The sequence below is a fragment of the Penicillium manginii genome (genome assembly GCF_028828005.1).
Source record: "Penicillium manginii strain IBT 31320 chromosome Unknown utg000002l:1.0-5564898.0:1.0-5567710.0, whole genome shotgun sequence".
Classification (NCBI taxonomy): Eukaryota; Fungi; Ascomycota; class Eurotiomycetes; order Eurotiales; family Aspergillaceae; genus Penicillium; species Penicillium manginii.
The window spans coordinates 19599-34095 of record NW_026643103.1 but is presented as its reverse complement, the minus strand read 5'-3'; the positions used below and the strand labels follow the sequence as shown (position 1 = coordinate 34095).

Genomic DNA, 14497 nt, shown 5'->3' with positions numbered 1-14497 from the left:
GAAATAGACTGTTTCATTCCTCCGGGTTCTGGAATCACTTTCTGAATATCAGGATCACTATGCTCAGAAGTTCAATCAAAAGGCAGTGGATTGACGTTGGTTCATTCTTCATGGATAGCTTTACCATTGATCCGATCCAATTCACTAAATCAGGGGATATGAGAAGGCATTAGAGCTTTCTCTGAGCGTCATAACAATACAAAAATGTGACCAGGATTGAGAGGACCGGTCTCAGAATAGTTTACAGACTAATGATGGATGTGGCGCTGCAACTACCAATTGAGTAGGACCAACAGCGAAAGAGAATAACATATTCAATCCTGCTTGTGGTACTATAATGTGGGCTGAAACTAAAGGGCCCGGGATGCTTGATACCTTAAGCTATGGTTTAATTTCAAGGGAAGAAATTTCTATATGAGTGTCTAATCACTCTACTTCGCCGGATTGTCTGTATCAAGATCTCAACCTTGTTCCATACCCCTTTCTATAACCATGTCTCATGGCAATCAGGCACCGGACATTCTTAGTAATCTCTCCGTGCCATGCGAAAATATCCTCCAGCAATGGGCACTCAAGGATCTTTCGAATACTCACCTATGGCCAGGAGATACACCCACACTCAGCGAAAACTCCGAGTCCTTTTCTCTCGACCCAGTTGCCTTTCCCTGCATGGATAATATTCCAACTTGTCTTCCTCAGTCCATGGAACTCTCGCCCTCTTCCAGCCCTTCCACATCCGAGAATAAAACAAGCAAACGCGACACCCAATTGAGTTTTGAAGAGGAGCTTCTTCTTACTTTAAGAGATGAGAGAAGTAAAACATGGAGAGAGATCAGCGCTACATTCGAAAATGTGTTTGGAAGAAGATACCGTGCTCCAGCTCTGCAGATGAGATATGTGCGACTGCAAAAACGCCTACGTTTGAGTATTGACGATGATGTGTCTGCCTTATTTCAGGCTTATTCACATTGGGTAGATCTAAAATGGGATATTATAAGTGAAAAGGTATGATGAATAATTGCTACGTTATATCAAGATCCAATTGTGATCAGTTTCTCATATTTTGTCTCCTGTTTTTTTTTTTTTCAGATGAAAGACCTGGGCCATGGAGGTCACTGGACTCCCAACTACTGTTCCCATCGGTGGGTGGCTCACCATACGCCACATCGAGACCTGGATTATTTGGAATGATGTATTTTTACGACAATTTGTTTTGATTTAACATTTGATTCTAGCATCCAACTCAATATTGGGTAATGAGTTATAATCATTGAAGAGGGCCAACCATATAATATCCTTGCTCTGTAGTTTGGTAGTTCTCCGTCGCCGTAGATTGCATGGACTCGCTGTAATTATTCAGACTCGATATGTCCAGCGTCCAATGTGGAGCTTGTGAGGACTCAAATATTGAAATATTGTAGTATTTTGACGAAAGGTAATAAAACTAGAGAAGAAAAGAAGAGAGAAAGCTATCATCGCAACTATCGTACATGAACTGGTGTCTGGGCACGTGACGTATCTATCAGGTGACTCAGGCAACAGCGGCCAGGTTCGTCACATAGACTCAAGTACTTCCACAAACAGATGACTCTCTTGATTCTCTCTGGGTTGACTAAGATGTTTTTGAAGCAGCTCTATTACTTTAGACCTTTCTATTAGTTTAATTTTTATAAGATTTTGGTAATAGACTATCTTTAACGTGACCTCTCTGCTTCGACTTGTGATTATGATAGATCTGCTTCGGCTTCTAGGAATATACTCTAGCAGTGGCTTTATTAAGATATTTGGTAGCTCTCTTGCTAGAGTGCCCTTTCTATTAGCCAGAATAGAACAGAGGAACTTGTCGTCATCAGCATTATCAAGGATAAAAACCTATTTTCCTTTCTTCTCACCACAGAGCCAGTTCTCGACTAGTTTATATATATTGACTTCCTAGGTTTAGGATCCTGGCAACCGGGGATTTTAACCTGATCTACGATATCCCAGAAACTTTGCTTGAACCTAGCTTTGTTACTTGCATGGACCCAGAAAACCCATGCTTCCAGTGATTCTAATCGGACCCAGTAAGAATATTCGAGGGTAAGCTATAATTTTCTTCTGGACATGAGCAAAAATCCACGTTATTGTCGCTTTAACACTCACCCAACACCGCCGAGGCCAACCAGTGCTATTCTTAACCCCGGCACTGAACTTTTTTCGTGAATCTGATGAAGTAGAATTTTACGACTGACAAAGTCTGCATCGCACGGGAATGGGATAGTCGATAGAGGACTAGGCGGGGTTTCTGGTCGCTCTGGGGTGGGAAGTGGTCATTAATAAATCCACCTTTCAATTATGTCCGGTTCCTGACTTACCCGGCGGGAGATGGAACTCCGTGTTGATCGAGCCACGGTTTTCTCTGACCTGAAGCCTATGGTTATTGTCACAGAATGATGTCGATACCATCATCAAGTCGATTTACGGTGTTTAGTCGATTCGAAGCGCCATAGGCTTCGCCCCAGCTCAAGAAGGGGGCGTGTTGTGACCTTAACGATCAGGTGACCTTACGGCGCCAAGACAGGGGACCAAACTAAGATTGGCAGGCCCTGTGAGGTAGGATCAGCACCTTCCTTGGAAGCGGATCAACCCGAGCCAGTAACCCAGATCAAGCACAGCACGGATAGCCAGCAAGCTTCCTCTAGCTGAAAGCACGTATTGAATTAAAATTTTGATACCTAGTGCTGACAGCTATAAAAATCAAGTATAAGCACTTGCAGCCAATTTTATGCTACGGTCGGCCTATTACATGATGGTCCAGTCCTCGCACCACTATTTTTTTGGAGTCCGCAGTTTTAAAATGGCCACCAAGCTCCCAGTAACGGGGAGGTCATCAAGTCACGTGTATTTCCTAATAGATGGAATCCCCCAGACATTCCGCCCAAAAATTTTCCACCTGCTCCCTAAGCAGAGGGGTGAGCAGGGTTGAGCAAATGGATCGGTTCTTCTTTATATTCGGTGGTCGCCTGCCCATTTCTTCCGCCAAATCCTACCTCCCCTAACATCCCAATCCTTACGCTGTCTTTGGACGATATAGCGCCTAGACTCCCCCTCTCAAAGCTTGAGATAATTCAGGATATAATATTGAGCAAATCACTAACTACCTCACAAATAGCCAAAGCTACTGAATGTAGCAAGCGTTCAGTCATTAACATCAGCAACAACCTTCGCTGGTTCGGAAATATCAGAGCACCCCCAACTTATGTCGGTTGACGATAAAGCGTAAAACCTCCGATACTAGAGGCTTTGTGTGATTATCTGACCGAAAAACCTGGGCTGTATGTAGATGAGATGGCAATCTTTCTTTAGGATAAGTTCCGTGTCCAGGTGACAAATTCAAGTCTTAAGTAGGCTCTCGCTTTAGTTAGTTAGTCAAAGAAGGTGGCTTAATAGAGAGCAAAGACGTAGAACGCTGACCAAAGAGATTTCTACCTATATGATCTGTCTGATTTCCAGTTGTATTACTTTGTTTATATGGATAAGTCTGGATACAATAAGTAAATTGGGTTCAGACAGATAGGCTAGTCTCTATTAGGTATAGCACTAATATAGGTGGCCAACTTCCAGAGTGATTAGTGTTACCAGATACTGCCCGTATACTCCCAGGATAGAATCGTGCTATCTTGGGTGTTTTAGGGCTCTACTAATACTACACTATTTGAGGACTTTAGTAACTAGCTACTGAGGTATTGTGGAAGGTAGCCCGAGCTAAAATCCGTCCTAATTATAGATAATGTATCTTTCTATCAGTTTAATCGTATAAAAGAGATATGCACTGATACAGGAGTAAAGCTAGTATATTTACTACCTTACTTTCCTGACTTAAATCCGATCGAGGAGTTCTTCTTAGAATTAAAAGTATTTATTAGACAGAACTGGGTGTGGTATGAAGAAGACTCAGAATAAGGGTTTCAGACTTTCCTCAAATAGTATATCGAAGTTGTTGGATCACGAAAGCAAAGCGCCTTAGGCTATTTCAGACATACTAGTGTGGATATTAAAGATAATTAGTCCTTAGATTTAAAAAAGCATAGTGTTAAAGTTATATTATAAGCTTACTAAATCTACTTAATACCTTAATTATTCTATCTTACATTATACCTCACGCCTAATACTTTACTTCAGAAATTCATAAGAGGGATAGTTATACTATATAGTGTAAAATGAACAGTTCAATAACTAATATAACGTCAACACTAGTGCCACTACACACCCTCAGAAAGCTGGCTGCGCACTCTCCTCAAACAATAAAATATTCTTAACACTCTGAAACTATTTAATAATATCTCTTACGAACTAGTGGGCAATACCTACCACGATCCCTTTATCGATAAAAAACAACAGGTCTTAGTCCTTATATATAATTTAAAGATCTAGACTATTTGCCAGAGCAATATCGCGGGCTTCTCGAAATTGGGCTTTCAAATTATCATCACCGACATTTATTTTATGCCAAGCGGTGTACTCTCTAACAGCCTCATCTCGAAGTCCAGGAATATTGAAGTCCTCACTGGATAGACGATTTGGTGACAGAAGCATTGCTAGCCTTGTAATCAAATTAGGCGCTTCTAGTTGAGGGGGCGGCTGTACCCCATTAAAGTTGAAATTTATAGGAGAACAGCTTCCCGAGGTACCAGTTATCTTGTTATTCTTGGATTATTGATTCTCCAGTCTGTGTTGCTCTTCCATATATAAGTTGTTGCTCTTCCATATATAAGTCTTCCCGAATATTGCCTGGAACGTCGTCATGGGACTGCATGGTTCCTCCTTTCTCCGCAAAGGCAATGAGAAGTTTTAAATGAGAATATGCGGTTGTTAGGCAAGAATAAGTTGTGAATATGTGGTGATCTTAACGAATTATTTTGATCTCCAGTTTTTAGTCATGGCGCTCCTAGCAGTAATTCTCCGGTTCTCGACTTGATAGAATGCACTGATATTCTCATGGGAGCGTGTCGCCGACGGTGAGTCTATCTCTCGCTGCTAATGCCTCTCGTAACAACTGCTCCATTGTTTCTAAAGCCCCAGATTCTGCTAAATCAAGTGGCGTGAATTCGTTGAATGACTTAATATTGGGATCGACACCAGCGTCCAATAGAGTCTGGACGGTGTTGTCTTGTTCGTTCTCAACTGCCCAATGCAAAGCCGTCCAGCCATCATAATCCTGAAGATTCCTTATCTCACTGATTCCCAAAAGAACCTTGGCGATCGCATCCTCGCCCTCCCGGGCAGCAAGATGCAATGCCGTTTTCCCCTGGTTGTCTCGGGCAGACCAATCAACATCTGTATTGATAAGAAGTTCCAGGATTTCAATTTGGCTCCCCAGAACGGCTCGATGCAATGCGGTATATCCCTCTGAATCTTTGAAAGACAGGTCAATACCATGTTCGATGAGAAGTTGAATCACCAATTCGTGCCCAGCTTCCGCGGCCTCTAGAAAGGCTTCCTGGACGGTCTTATCAAGGGTGGGAGCGAGGTCAAGAAGCAACCTTGTGATCCTCAAATTCCCATCAATTACCGCATAGTATAACGGAGTCCGACCATCAAGATCTCTGACATCTGATCTGACTTTGTTGCTCAGCAGTATTTTTACCATATCTTCATATCCTTCCTCAGCTGCATAATGCAGAGGTGTTTGAAATTTATTGTCGGTGAGATGTGGATTGCTGCCCCATTGGATAAGCAATTCAACAGCATCTTTATGGCCTTTTTGAGCAGCCAAGTGCAGCGCTAATTGCCCTTGTTGATTTTGAGTTTGGTCGAGGGCGCCGCTTTCCAATAAAGCTGTCGCTATACCAACATGGCCCTCATTAGCTGCCCAATGTAGCGGAGTCCACCCTGTATGACTGAGAGCATTTAGGTCGGCCTTATGCTTCAGCAAAGTAGGAACCATCTCTTCATGGTCTTTTGCTGCCCAGTGTAAGGGGGTATGTTTCTTATCGTTCATGCTGTCAACATGTGCTCCAGCCTCGATTAGCATATCGGCGATTACTGCTTTCTCTGAAAGGACAGCGAAGTGTAGTGGTGTGGACCCATCCTCATCTGGAATTGAAGGACAGCTTCCGGCAGCTAGTAGCAGCCGCACGATTGCAACATGACCAGCACCACAGGCTTGAAGAAGAGGAGTTTCCCCATCTAAACGCTGAGCGGACATGTTTGCCCCGGATTCTAGGAGAAGCTGGACAACGTCAACAAAACCCAGTAACGATGCTTGGTGCAATGGCGTAGCATTTTCGTGACCTTTCATAGAAGGGTCTGCTCCTTTATTCAGAAGTTCCTGTACGATAACAGTGTATCCGTTGCTGGCGGCGAGATGCAGTGATGAGTCGCCTATGTTATCTTGAATGCCGACGGTTGCTCCAGCAAGAAGCAGCGCCCGAACTATCTCAAGATTCCCTTCCGAAACAGCTAAATGAAGAGGCGTATGACCATGGCTATCCTTGACATCAATAGGAGCTCCATGGCTTAGTAACATCTCTGCAATATAGCTATAACCCTTGATAGCAGTGGCATGTAGAGTCGTTCTTTGAACCTGGCCGATCCTAACATCCGTAATGGTGGCTCCTTTATTCAAAAGAACCTCCACAACGCGTTCACGTCCCATTATAATGGCATAGTCCATTGGACTTAGTCCATTATTATGGAGTGCATTGATATCGGCTCCAACCTCAATGAGTAACGACGCTACGTTGGAGTGACCGAAACCAGCGGCAAGGTGCAATGGCGTGTTTCCTTGGTCATCAGCGGCGCAGGGATCGGCCCCTCCCTCCAGATAATGCTGGACAATGCTTATATGCCCACATGTAACTGCAGAGAACAATATCGTTCGTCCATGTTCGCGGAGACCAGACGAATACGCTGAGACAGCGAGCTGGGCGAACCCCTCCGCGGCTTGCGCGAGAGCCACGACATCTGAGGGTTTCAAATACTCAAATAGTTCTAAAACAATCTCCGGGGGAAGCGGGAGTCCCCACCAGCGGTTCATATTGAGTGTCGTTTTCAGTGAGTGCGAAAGTAAGGACAAGTTGACTCCAAGTGGCCCTATCCTATCTTAGGAGAATACGAGATTTAGACCCATCACGTGCGGAAGTCAGTGTGTGCCAAAATTAACCTAAAATCGGCTGTAAAATCTTGATTTTTTTTTCTCTGAATGTCCTTTTATCCAATTGATTTGAAGAGCAATGGTAGATCTTATTTCACGTAGTTATAATGCATATTTTTGGTAATTTAAACATATTTGTAAGTACACGCTATCCAGACCGCTTCCAAAATAGACTGTGCTTTCCGACACAGATTGTCCTTGAGCCTGAATTATAATTCTAGATGACGTCATCGCCAAAACCTACTGACGTGAAACCAAATAGCTTCTCAGTATCGCGAAAAAAAAAAGATTGATAAAACCCGAACATCTACAATGGAAAAACCGGATGCGGATGAAGGAGTTTAGGGGTGGAATCGAATATCGAATAGTCTAATGTTCGAAAATAATAGTAATTGTTGAAATAGATATGTTGATTTTGGTTAATTATGTCTGTTACAGAGGCGGGATACCTCATATATATCAGTTCCCAATCCCTGCCATACGGTTCAGCCACCGTGATACTCAACAAATAGTTTCGGATTCGAATAAGACCATATAAAGATCTTTTCGAATACGAATAGGAAAAATCCCTATTCGATTCCACCCCTATCAAAGTGTGAGTGGGGGTGACAATAAGAAATTCCTTGTCCTTGGATAGAATGGTCAAAAAACCCCAAGGAACACCTCCCGACCGTCGCTCACCAAAAGTCCAACTTCAAAAGATACGGCCAGACTTCGGCACGACCCACGGTTACCCATGGGTACCCATATTGGTGTAAACAGGGCAAACTACCAAAAATATCGTGATTGCATAATTAATACAAATTTAGCTGTAAAGTAAAGGTCCATTTGAGACACCGCGAGTACCAACGATCGGCCTTTTACTATATCCTTGGTGGTGGGTCCCTTTTAGTCTTATCATTTCAATTACAGCAGTCCCTATAAAATTAGTCAAATTCTGGGACGACGGAAATTTTGCACAGTAGGTTACAAGAGCTATCCGAGTCGGCGCCGAAGCAGTGGCGAGGTCAGACTCAGAGGAGACAGGCAAGAGAACAAGGAAACAAGAAAACCCACGTAGTAAGGACGTAGGGAGTGTGAGGAATGGAACGGACAGACCAAAGAAAAATACAATATTGTGTTTCATGCGGAGGATGAAAAGGAAAAGGAAGAGGAAAGCACCGATCTAGATCTACAGAGGCCGGTAAAATGACTGCGACGCGTAGTTAGTGGCACAGGCTAATAAATAAGGTATACAATCTGTGGTTCTGTAAAAAATATGAGAGCCAGGCGACCCGAAGATACGTGAACCATTTGGTCAAATCCGTGTACTGATTGTCTAGACAACTTAGGGGATTGCTGAAGGACAGGAGGTGGCCTAAATCGCATTCACCAATGCACTTTAAGTGACTGTCGTTATTTTTTCGTCTTATTTCTATATGTTTCTCAGCTATATCCAGCCTAAATTACCTAGTACGTGTGCCTAGGTGTAGATTATCTGGGTTCACAAAAAGGATTGGTGATAACGTTATATAAGTTATTTTAGGGTATACATATACCGGTAGTAATGTTTTATTATATGATATTCTTTTCTGTATTATATCTTTTTACCCTCTATAGTCTGTATATTAAATGTAGTTAGTCTGGAATTTTTCGTTATTATTGAAATAAACCCTTATTTTGGCTTATAGTAGATTATAAACTAATACTATAGAAAGATGGTATAATAGTAAGTAGCACGGGAAAAGTATTAGTCTAATATATATTACCGTTCAGTAAAGGAAAGCTCTAGTATAACCATTCATTCTTATAAAGTATAAAATACCTAAAGTATTCTAGATTAAGTAATTTACCGCTTAATATATTGTTACTAGCTTATAGACTATTATTATAGACTATTCTCAAAAATTATAAGTTATACCCTCCTATCAATCTACATATTGAGTAAGATAATCTATATTTCAATTTGACTATATAGGAGAAATACGATTCTTAAGATATATCTGTATTTGGAAATAATTCTTTTTTGTGCTGGTGATTTCGTTACTCCTTATTACTATTATAGCAACTCTACTAAGCTATATCAGTATCCTTAAATTTATTAAGTACTATAATAATTTATTTCCTACAATACCTTCTAACAACTATATACAATATATTATACAAGGGCTCCAAGGCAGACTATTATATAGGGTGTGAATCGACTCAAAAGAAAAGGTGAGTACTAGTATCACTTTTATAATTCTTTATACAAGCTAAGATATTTAGAGATAGGATACAAGATACACAACCCGTAGATCTTTTACTATAAGGATATTAGGGGGTGTTCAAAAATAGGAGCCATAGCCCTTCAGGCCTCCAATTTAATGCTGTGGGTAACTAGAATTCTGGTAGGAAAAAGGTTACGTACCATCACGTAATATCAGCCGGGCCCTGGCCCGTTATATAAACCACTATTACTCCTATCGCTATTATTAGCTATAGAGGTATTCAGTCTAGAGATATTAAAGGAAGATAGGGAAAGAATAATAAAAGATACTAAGGTAACTTAGGAAAAGTAGGGAAAGTAAAGATATTGATAGCAAAACAACCTCTATACATCGTAAAATTATTAAGATCAAAAAAAGACACTATCTTTATTTAATATCGCAAACAACACCCCCCAGCACCTACTCCAAGAGACTTCCTTTGTCTATATTATTACATATAAGCTTGACCATATTATAACTAGTTTGATAGTCGGGTCGACTGTCTCTGAAAGGGGAGGATAGATTGTTACGGGATTCCTAAATTCCCCTGAGTACAATTCACGGTCGTCTGGCGGATAAATCTACTTCAATACACCCGCTTATACAGGTCTGCCCTAGCCCTAGTATTATTAGAATATACAAGGATAGCTATGATTCTTGATCTCTTTAAGAATCAGTCTTTATACCAACTATCCAATCTGATCTCCACTGTAATGGAGGCCTGGTTAAAGAGATTCAAGTGCATTGAATACGGGATACTGAGTGTGAAGAAGAGAGAAACTACGGAAAGTGAGGCTTATGGATAAGCTATAGAGCTGAAAATGGAGCTAAGCCAAAAGGGGAAGTAGGGCCTGGTTGTAGAGTATTATATTACCCCCGCACAAAACGCGATTCAGCCTCGTTAAATCGATTGAACGTTTATTGTCATCTATATAATCCTCTAAACATATATCATTCACTGCTACGACCACCCAGTCCGTTAAGTGTATCGAGAGGCCTGGCTTTCCAGGATATCGAGCATAGTAACGTGTTTCACCACCGAACCGCCACCACCACCGAGCCGCCACCCCACCTACATTACAACGATATATATTGAATATTACACAACCACCATATAATATATTGCAAAAACTAAGCACTATTCACAACCGGGCACCTATTCCGCTTGTGCCCTGGCTCTCTGCAATTAGTACAGCGCTGTACAGGCCTCCTAATCGTCGTCTCTGTAGCTGCCGGAGCACGCCGTGGCACCGGGGGTATTGCCATTTGGTGCTCATGCTCAATTTGTAGACGTAATTGCATCTCTTCGGCAGTCATTCCACCTTCGTATACCAATTGCTTATTAGGTAAGGCCTTTTTTCGCTGCTTTCGTCCATTCTCTGCCATTACACGCTCATATGTAGTCGTCAGCATTACAAGCTGATTAGCAAGTAATTGTGCACCTTTGGTAGTCTGCTCCAATTGCTGATATATATCGCTATTGGGTGAAATATCTCGATATTCTAGTAATCGCTTGATTGATGCTGCCTGGCGTCGGAAATTGATAGCTTTTGATGGTGTATGAGGTATAAATTCATGACTACTAGCACTACCACGTGATGGTGGTAGTGTAGGTGACGGGGGATGAACCTCAAGTTTTGAAAGTACTACCTCAGGCGCATATGGAATGATACCTGATGCCATAAAACTGCTAGCAATTGTAGAGGTTGTGTATGTTGCTGCACGTGTTGTAGGGTACAGATGAAGGAAATCGAGCTTTTTAATATCTGTAGAGCCTATGCGGGCAAGATCTTGCACAGCCTGACCATAGAAGTGCTTCAATACACCAAAACAACCTACATCAAGAGGTTGTAATAGATGCGATGAATGAGATGGCATGCAGATTGGCACAATATTGTTTTCCATGCATAGAGTATCAAATTGAGGGGTAAGATGACTCCCATGGCCATCCATGACTAGGAGAGACCAGGCACCATGTTGACGCTTCTTAACGTATGGGATGAAAGAATTTTCGAGCCATGAAATACCAATTTGATCAGTAGTCCATCCATTATTACTGACCTCGAAGCGCCAGTTGTCTGGGACAATACTGCACCAAGCAGATATAAAAACCTTAGCTTTAAAAATGATCGTTGGAGGTAGAACACCATCCAAATGGATACACTCAATTGCAGTAACCCACTCCCGGTTACCAGGCTGCACGACTTTTCTTTTTCCCTGCCACTCCCGACTAGTGATCACTTTTGAAGTACTAGTGATCCCCATTGCGAAGCCAGTTTCATCAAAGTTATAGATGTCGTTGTCAAGGATGCCATATTCAGCAATGATGTTGCGATACTGATCGAACCACTCGCGAATAAGCTCCGGATCTTCACATAATGCACGCTGAGCGGCGTAACGACGTGAAAACCGGGTTTTTAGCTTCTCACGGCGTGCAACAAACCGAGATATCCAGTTTTTGCCGAGTGGTAAGGGAGGGGTATTGACAGAGCGCTGAGCAAGTAGAATATTGGCCATCTCTTTTGCCATAGCTAAGGTAGGGGCCTTGCCACGCATATCTAGATCCAATATCCATCGCTCAAGCGAATCCTCTTCGATTTTATCCAATTTTGAGCAATTTGCGCGAGTGGTGTTACGATAACCGATCCCCTTGACGCGGTCGCGTAATGTTGTACGAGGTACCTCATAAACACGCGCAGCTTCAGTAATAGAAGCTATTTTCTTGTTTCTTAGCGCCTGTATAGCAAGTTCGATCCTGCCTTCTTGCTCAATGAGTTTGCGCGTTCGTCCGGTACGAATTGGTGGCATAGTGGTGGTTTAAAGATGGGGGTGCTACACGCGACGCGATTTTTTTGAGGTGGTGGCGGCTCGGTGGTGGTGGCGGTTCGGTGGTGAAACACGTTAGTCCATGAGTTTCAATAGCACGTTTTTGAAAGATTTTGCAGTGTACCAATTATCGTCAACTGTACCTATCCAGCATGCTTTGTATTATAGCTTACGATAATAGATCTGTAAGTCTAGTATTTTATCCACATCTTCTTCTATTTCACCAAGGATCTCTGTCATGTAAGAGGTATCTGGGATTTGACCGGTTAATAGCGTTGAATTAGAAGCTTTTTGAAGCTTATCGGGCAAGAAAACTAGATATAGTCTCTTCATATTCTCTGGTAATCTAACCTTAAAGGTATTAGTTACTAACCTTTTTAGTAATTATGAACAGCCCTACGTAGACCTTGACATAGCCCTGGGCCACCCTAAATAGGCTCAGCCCGAGCCCGCCCATGGGCGGGCGGTGGGCGGGTTCCCCCTGCCCTGTTGGTTTATTAAGTGATGCTTCAGTGTTCATGTTATTTAGGGGAGTTGATTATGTATTGTATTACATATCTAAGATACAAGTGAAGTGAGAGGTAGGTAAATATATACACGTGATCCGAGCCTCATTATTATCTTAGCGACTGGATATTCCAACACTCCCACTCGCGAAACACCTTCGTCAGAAGGATATCGGCGATCTTTCATCATGGTTCCAAAGCCCCATTAAAACCTTCTAAAACCAATAGTGAAAAGAAAGGAAAGGGTGCCTGTATGCCCGTTTCTTTGTTTTCAGGTTCTTGAAGGTTTATATCTGACCGGGCTATTATTCAATGCTAAGGCCTTCCCGAAACCATTCAAATCTATCTCATACAAGGGGCTTCGTGAAGCCATCCGCTATCTGTTCTGACGTTGGGATATACTTGAGTTCCACTGTTCCGGCGTCTTGGACTTCTCCTTGCCACTTTCACTTTCGCTGAATTTCTATATACTTGGTACGTAAATGATATTGAGGGTTCAAGGCTAGTGCAATAGCTCCCTGGTCGTCGCTGCAAATAATCGTTACACGTTGTCCCTGGCCTATGTTTAGCTTATAAAGGAGTCTTCTTAACTAGATAGCTTCCTTGATTACTTATATCTGGCCTATAAATTTAGTCTCGTAGGTTGATAAGGCAACGATATTCCGGTACTTTGGTTACTAGCTAATTACTCTACTTCTGATGCTAAAAAGATATCCTACTATTAAGTATCTTATCTAGTGATAGCTGGCCTAATCTATATCCGTAAAGCTATAGAGTATCTAGAGCTAGCCTTTATATATAAGACTGAGAGATTTGGTACCCTTAAGGTATTGAAGAATTCGATATATAAGCTTCATATATTATAGGCCAGGATTTATTAAGTATCTACTTATCACTAAGACAGTATATACAATATTGCCTCTAATTCCAAGTATAATATATATCAGCGATCTGATTATATACTAGTACTTATTTTTTACACTTAATAGGTATTGAAAGATGCAATGCTCGCTGGCAGTCTGTCAAGCAGACGGGTCGATCACAAAAGACAAAACCACCACACTCGCAGAGTGCAGTAGGGAGATAGGCAAAGTGTGATGCTATTGAGAATTGACGGAACGTATAATCGAACCTTTCGCAAGCAGTATACCGATACCGCAAGCTCAGCAGCCTCAGTAGAACATTTCATAAGGGGAAAATCGCATGTTGATTTTGATACTATGGAACGAACGCTACTTATTCCCTCGAAACTAAATGGCAGCCTTGTTGCTAAGGCCCCAGTCACCTGACTCCGATGTTGAGATCGAAACCCCCACTACAGTATATATATTTAGGGTTATTTTCTGGTAGTGGTAAGGTATTAATAGGTATACTGATAGGGGTACAATCTAGTATCCTAAATTACTGAAGGACTTTACGTATATAGGTCTCTTAACTAAGATAGAGGATTCTGTTCTACTGATCTTCTTTATCTCTGTAATACTTAGTCCGATGATTAAGAGGTTATTGAGATATACTATAATATATATATTGCTCTAAACCTTTAAAGATGCTGAGATTAGTGTTAATAGGCTTAAAGTTAAGATCTCAAAGGAAATTAGTCAGCGTTTGATACCAGATATGAGGTACTTGCTTTAGGCTGTAGAGTATCTTGCAAAGCTTATAAATCCTTGATATGCCGTCTGTAGTGTGATGAGGTTATTTAATATAGATCTTATAGTCTATCACGCTGTATAAGAATACTATTTTAATGTCTATTTATTTGATCTCGAGATCTAGAGCAGTAGTAATTGCGAACAGGG

At 41.7% G+C, this 14497-nt stretch overlaps 2 protein-coding genes across 2 annotated transcripts; one reads left to right on the top strand and one right to left on the bottom strand.

Annotated features, from left to right (window-relative positions):
• Positions 1 to 492: 492 nt before the first annotated feature.
• On the top strand, positions 493 to 1191 carry N7533_001289 (uncharacterized protein; the record flags this gene model as incomplete). Its single annotated transcript, XM_057097939.1, has 2 exons — positions 493 to 1005; positions 1090 to 1191. 2 exons carry the CDS (start codon positions 493 to 495, stop codon positions 1189 to 1191), a joined length of 615 nt encoding a protein of 204 aa, XP_056963075.1.
• A 3784-nt stretch (positions 1192 to 4975) lies between these two features.
• N7533_001288 (ankyrin repeat domain-containing protein) lies at positions 4976 to 7018 on the bottom strand (the record flags this gene model as incomplete). The annotated part of the gene is made up of 1 exon (XM_057097938.1): positions 4976 to 7018. The coding sequence occupies one exon, from the start codon at positions 7016 to 7018 to the stop codon at positions 4976 to 4978; it is 2043 nt and encodes a 680-aa protein (XP_056963074.1).
• Between the last annotated feature and the right edge of the window lie 7479 nt (positions 7019 to 14497).